This window comes from Apteryx rowi, unplaced genomic scaffold (assembly GCF_003343035.1).
Source record: "Apteryx rowi isolate R43461 unplaced genomic scaffold, aptRow1 scaffold_5, whole genome shotgun sequence".
Lineage (NCBI taxonomy): Eukaryota > Metazoa > Chordata > Aves > Apterygiformes > Apterygidae > Apteryx > Apteryx rowi.
Genome location: NW_020450760.1, coordinates 1,093,356 through 1,099,355, shown reverse-complemented (window position 1 = coordinate 1,099,355; position 6,000 = coordinate 1,093,356). Strand labels below are relative to the sequence as shown.

At 56.0% G+C, this 6,000-nt stretch overlaps 1 protein-coding gene across 30 annotated transcripts in view; it reads right to left on the bottom strand.

Annotated features, from left to right (window-relative positions):
• Window positions 1-3,370: 3,370 nt before the first annotated feature.
• Window positions 3,371-6,000, bottom strand: part of LOC112972706 — a 44,440-nt gene continuing 41,810 nt past the window's right edge. For 29 of the 30 annotated variants that reach the window (XM_026079615.1, XM_026079613.1, XM_026079631.1 and 26 more), the window contains one exon: window positions 3,371-5,114. In XM_026079615.1, coding sequence (XP_025935400.1) covers window positions 4,784-5,114 — 331 coding nt within the window. In that variant the 3' untranslated portion in view covers window positions 3,371-4,783. The remainder of the gene's footprint in view (window positions 5,115-6,000) is intronic. The other variant, XM_026079634.1, reaches the window with a different exon arrangement.

Below are 6,000 nucleotides of genomic sequence, written 5' to 3'. Positions count from 1 at the left end.
GGCTGCAGAAAGCAGACAGGCTTCTGGGCTCACAGTTTCTGATTTGGTTCCCACAAAATGAAAGCTAAATACAGCTTGAATAGAATTGTTATCAGTTTATTTGCTTTATCTTCAGTAATCAGACCACTGGAGAGAAAAGGAGAGTTAGCAGGTGTGGAGCTGATGGGTAGGAGAGAGGAAGCAGGCCCAGAGCCCCGGGAAGGAGGGAGAAGAGGCCAACCAGTTCAGAACTTTTTATTTTTGCTGTCGAGTAAATTTGCTCTCACAGAAGTGGCTCCCCTGGAACCAGCGTGATGGAGGCGGTGGGAATTCACCCACCCTTCGAGGCGCGAACCCAACCGCTCCCCCCTTGCTGGCCACCCTCACTGCTGCCTCGCTCCAGCCACCGCCTCTGTTTCAGAGCAGAAGAGCTGAGCCACGAGACCACAGGCGATTTTGGGAGGTCATCTGGGACCAAGTGGGAACTGCCTGGTGAAGTTTTGCACAGGACTTTGGGCCTGTCCTGAAAAAGGTGCCAGTGGCACAGGGCTTCACGCTCACCTCCATGTTGTCTACTTCCAGCCAAATACATCCTAACAATTTTTCTCATTATTCTCTTTTGCAATCTTCCTGCAAAATTGTCCATTATTTGGCTGGCAGAAATATCTACCTGCATCCCAACTCACACCCAGGCACACAACCTTTCCTTTTCCTGCAAACCCAACATCCCTGAGAGAGGCAGCGAGTGGAGCAGGAGGCTGGTCAGCCTATGCAACCCCAGGGCTCGCTCCCTGCAGCTGCTCCCAGCATTGCAGTATGAAGCACCCCAAAGAGGACCTAAAAACCACATTACAGGATGCACAAAAGCATCCTCGGAGCCAGAGACACGGAAGCTGGGCACGGAGAGCAAACAGCAGCAGATAAGCAGCACAACGGAGGGCCGAGGCGGCGAAGGAAGGGTGGCAGGGACGGGCGGCACTGTCTGACACAGCGGTCACCCCGGGGTGAGCCCTGCCCTGCGTGCGGTGGCCACTTGAAAGCTGACACACGCTGAAACTGGAGCAGCAGCTCCCTGGGCCTCCTCTCGTTGCAGGGACGCTCAGGCCAGCCCCGTGTCTGCTGTTTCCTTTCTGCCCTTTCGCTGCTCTGTAGGACTCTGGGAAGTTCTCCCGGGGGGATGTGCAGGGCTCTGCAGGGCAGCGATACCCCTGCCATACCCTATAACAACATAAATAATAAATACAAAAGAGCCACGGCCCTTTCCAGCTGTCCCAGTTCCACTAGATGGCACCAGCAGTGTATCCTTCCTGGGCCTCGGCTTGTCCCCTGGCCTAGCTGTGGGATGCATTGGGAGCTAAGGGATGCACTGGGAGCTGTGGGATGCACTGGGAGCTGCAGGACACAGTGGGAGCTGTGGGATGCCCTAGGAGTGGTGGGATGTGCTGGGAGCGGTGGGTTGCACTGGAAGCGGTGGGACACACTGGGAGCTGTGGCTGCCACTCCTTAGCACACACCCAGCCCCACAGCTGGGTCAGGCCTTGCTTCCCAGCTGGGTCCTGGCAAGGCTCAGAGCTGGAGCTCCACGCATGCAAGCTATTCTGGTCAACATTGAGACCAATGTATGGCAGGGTGTTTAGCTTCCCAGCATTGTAAGGCTCCTCTTGGAAAGAGGGAAGAAAGGGCATAAAAACAAATTTGCCATAAAATATTGCAATTCACAGGTGACTTGCCATCTCTGAGGTTTCACAGTTTTAGAGATTTATTCTCCTTGTGTACGTTTTATATCCCACATAAGTTAACTTGTTCCACTTCTTCTGTATTATTATTACATCAGGTCTCTCCTCACACCTCGCAGCACAGTTCAGGAGGGCTTGTTTTCCCCTGCGTTAAGCAGCAAGAACTGAAGGTGACCCTCAGGAGGGATCTTTGGAAGCTCCCTGCTAATACAGTGCCTACCCCAGGCTCTGCTTCCCACTCAGACATGCCTGGAGTGATGAAGCACGCCCCAGGATCACTCTTCTCGGTGGCTTTGGACAGACGCCCCCAGACAGAGGCCCAGGTTTGTGTTTCTGGGGTTTTGGTCTGGTGGACTCGTGGTCAGCAAGTCAAAGCCTGAAGCAACCCCAGATGCGCTGAGCAGATGTTGTGGGCTGACACCACAGCCTACCCCTCCCTTGATTAGCATGGTTCAATGACCATGTCCTTTCCCAGGCTGTCCCAGAAACCCATTTGCAGCAGAGAAGCAGCATGAAGCTTTATGGTGGTGTGGATCCCTCCTGGGCAGCCTTCCCAGGCCATAAGAGGAACAGAGAGGGCACAGGGAACGCAGGGGCCGGAGGAGAAATGCCTCTTCCATAGTTGCTTGGCCAAAGACGCATCTACTTTGCTGTCAGGATTTTCCCACCTCCCGGGTGCTGCAGTCGCTGTGCTCCCTGGCACCGAGGGGTCTCTCCTGGTGAGAGCACGGGCGCAGAGGGCTGGGAGAGGGCTTCTGTGCTGGGACCCTCCAGGTGCAGAGCCGGCAGCAACCCTCTCCTGCCCACTGCAGCACAAACCCCATCCAAACCCATTAGCCTTGGCCCATGATCCAGGCTAGAAAGGAGGAATCTGGGACATTTGGGAAGGCCAGGGCCCACGGTAAAGGGAAGTGTGCTGAGATTCCCCCCAAACAAGGGACATCATTGCTCATTCCCTGTCCCTGACCACCCCACAGAGCCCCGTAGCCCTCGCTCCCCGCTGGCGCCTGCTGTCCTCCCTCTGCTCACCCCTCCTCGCCCGGGGAGCAAGCCAGGATCCCGCTCACCCCCCCTCGCCCAGGAGCCACCCGGGGCCTCCCCACGCGCCATCTGCTCTCCCAGGTGACTTGCAGGTGGCCGAGGCCCTTCCCCACCTGCCACCTGCCTCCAAGTGACATGGCCGCTCTGCCCCCATCCCCATTCCCCCGGGATCCTCCTGCTCCAGAAAACCTCCCGCGGGCCACCGGCGCTAAAGCCCACGGACAAAGCTCCTGATCTGAGGTTTCCTTCCTGAAGTCAAATCTTTATTTGCCCTTTCTGTGGCTTGATGCTCCACACAGGGTGGAGGAATTTGCGATTTAGAGACCTCACCAAAAGCGGATAGGTCTGCCAGGCACACATGGAGCAGCAGGCATCGCCCGGCCGGCGCACACCCGGCAGCAGCGGAACCAGGAGCCGCGGCGCAGGCTTGCTCTGAGCTGCCAGGGTCGCCAGCGCAAAGCCACGCAGCCCCCAGCCAAAGGCTTCCTCACTCGCCAGCGGCATAGCCCCTTCCCCGAATGCAAATGTCAAACGGAAGAGAGGCACGTAGCAATCAAAACGCATTTGGAAGGAACCATTCCAGTGCTGAGGAATTATTTTTAGAACAACCGTGATCAAAATGTCAGAGGGGTTTTTATTTATTTCCTCTGGAAGCTCCGTTGATTGAAACTCCAACAAGCAGAGGCCGCCTCTAATCCCGCTGTCGGAAAGCAAAGCCTGTAATCGCTTCCCTAAGAAACGTGCCATTAGGCAGCACGGGAGGAGGAATAGCGCAGCCCGCCTGGCAGGGCTGTCCCCACCGGAGCGCCGTGCGTTCACCGCACCTCCTCAGACCCTGGGAAAGGTTTACCTGAGGCAGAAAGGGACAATTATAAAATACAAGGGACACAAAGCTTGGGCTTTTGAAGCAGATTTGCAATCAGGAAGGCCGGGCAGGCTGCAGGCCTTTATGGGAATGCTCTTCCTTCCCTCTTCCGATCCGAGCGATGGATTTTGACAGTGCCGAAGCCTCGCGACGCGCCGACAGCCCGCAGAGTGCTTCCTGATGATTAAACAGCCCGCTCGCTCCCGGCTCGGTGCCGCTCAGGCATTGCGCCGGGAGCACAAATAATGGCAGTTATCGCCCCGTTCCTGCCCCCGCCCAGCTCCCAGGCCCCAGTCCCCGGAGGCGGCGCTCCCCAAACGACGCGGTTTTATTGCCTGCCCGGTGCGGTGCTGCGGCGCCTGCCCAGGTCGGCGCTTTCCCGGGGTCGCAGGACTGGGGGTGCCCACGGCCTGGCGTGCTTACGGGTTATTCACAGATTTGCCCCTTTTCGTGTTAAGTAAGAGTCTGTTAAGTGCCAGGAGATGAGGGGGAGAGAGCACATCCGAGCAGGAAGGGCTGCTCAGGAAAACCTGAGCGTGGGAGGCAGCAGCGCCTTTCCGCACCGTTAGCTTGCTGACACGGCCGGAGAGGAGCCGAACGGTAACGACCTCTATCAGCACAAGAGCAAACGAGGGCCTTGAACCAAATCCAGCTCGGAGGCTGTGACCAGGCCGCAGATAGCCCGAAAGCGTTTCCCCCAGCGGAACTGCTGCCTATTTGCATCTGAAAGCAGCCCAGGCCTTGCCCGGAGGTCGGGACGAACAGCGCCTTTCACTGCCCGCTTCCCGCGAGAGTCTCCACAGCAAGAGGTCCCTCTGCAAAGGAGCCGCTTTCCACAGCAAGAGGAAATTTCCATGAACTGAGGTATAAAATGAATGCGAAGCTCAGCTGCAGTCGGCTGTAAAACTCGTGCGGGACCAGCATCCCGTCCAGCAGCTCCAGGGGCTGGCGGCCTCAGCGCGACATCGGAAGTGGCTCATTTCCGCCCAGCAGGCTGTCCCCGCCGCGGGTCGCTGCCCCCGGGTGCGGGGAGCGAGGCAAGGCAGCCCCTCTCTGCACAGCGCCCGGGCAGGTGCCGGGACGCAGGTTACGTGGCTGACCCAGGTCGGCGGGGGACACGGAGGTGCTGTGTCACCCACTAGGATGGGACAGCAATCCCTGGCTACGTCTGAGGTTGTGTGTGGAACAAGGGAGGGAACCAATAAGAAATTGGGGAGTTTCCCCCTCCACACAGCACTATGCCACATCCTGGGAATGACCACCAGGACTCAGCTCCCTCTCTCTGCTTAGACCTCTTCATGCACCATCTAGCCTTTGCACAGAAGATTAGGATTTGGGCCTCGTGGTTTTCTTGAGAAAGTGCAGGAATTCTGTCTTCTGTGGCTGGCCTGCTGCTTCGTGCCTCCAACTGCACCAGTCCCAAAAACTCCCAAGGAGCTGTGATTGCAGGTGCTGCCACAGGGCAGAGACACCTCGTGTTTTTCACAGCAGATCTGAGTGAAAGGAAGAAAAAAATATGCGTAAGCAAATAGCACTCATCAGCACGTGGGCAAGAGAGTCAAACAGCAGAAATATCCCTTCTCCACACAGCCTCTTGAACAAAGCTGTATCAACATTTCTCTGTTGTAAACGTCCAGCTTGCGAGCTACTCTGGGTCCACAGGCCCACAGTCATCTGCAGCATCCAGCTAGTCTCTGCCCACACTAGTCAAACCCGTTCACTCCTCATGTGGGAGGTCAGTTCATGCTGACACTTAAAACAACCAAAGATAACACTCTTCCAAAGATCTCCTGCCTCTGCATACAGAAAGGACATATATGCATAACAGCTGCATTCCCAACCGGGAGAAAGTAGTGGATTCCCTATGGATAAGGACTGAGGTACCTGCGGGTCACACCCCAAAGCATCGCACAAAATCGAGGGGTGGGATGGGAAGAGGAAGGTGACCCTCCCGTGAGCAGGTGCCATAACAGATTTCACTGTTACTGCTACCTGAAAGCTTGGTTGAAACTACTGATCTGGGCTGCAGAGGTGCTTTCACTGCAGTGGAGACCCAGCCAGGACTTGTGGGATCTGGGAAGCCTCTTTGCCCAGGGGATTTCAGCAACTAGGAGACTAAGGGACTTCCATTCTTTTAAAAACATTTTCCTGAATATCTTTCCTAAAGCAAAGGTGGTGCCATAATTTCTTTAAAGGAGGGTATAAAAGTGGGTGACTGGTAACCAGTTCATTACATCAGAATCCGTTCCCAATAAGTAGGGAAAGTTTGCTTGCTTATTAATTGTTTCTCTAATTGCTTTCTCTCCCTGCTAACAGGGTAACCTGCTGCCTGCTTATGCCTGGAGGCCCCAGGTCACATCTCTGCGTAACTCATCCCTG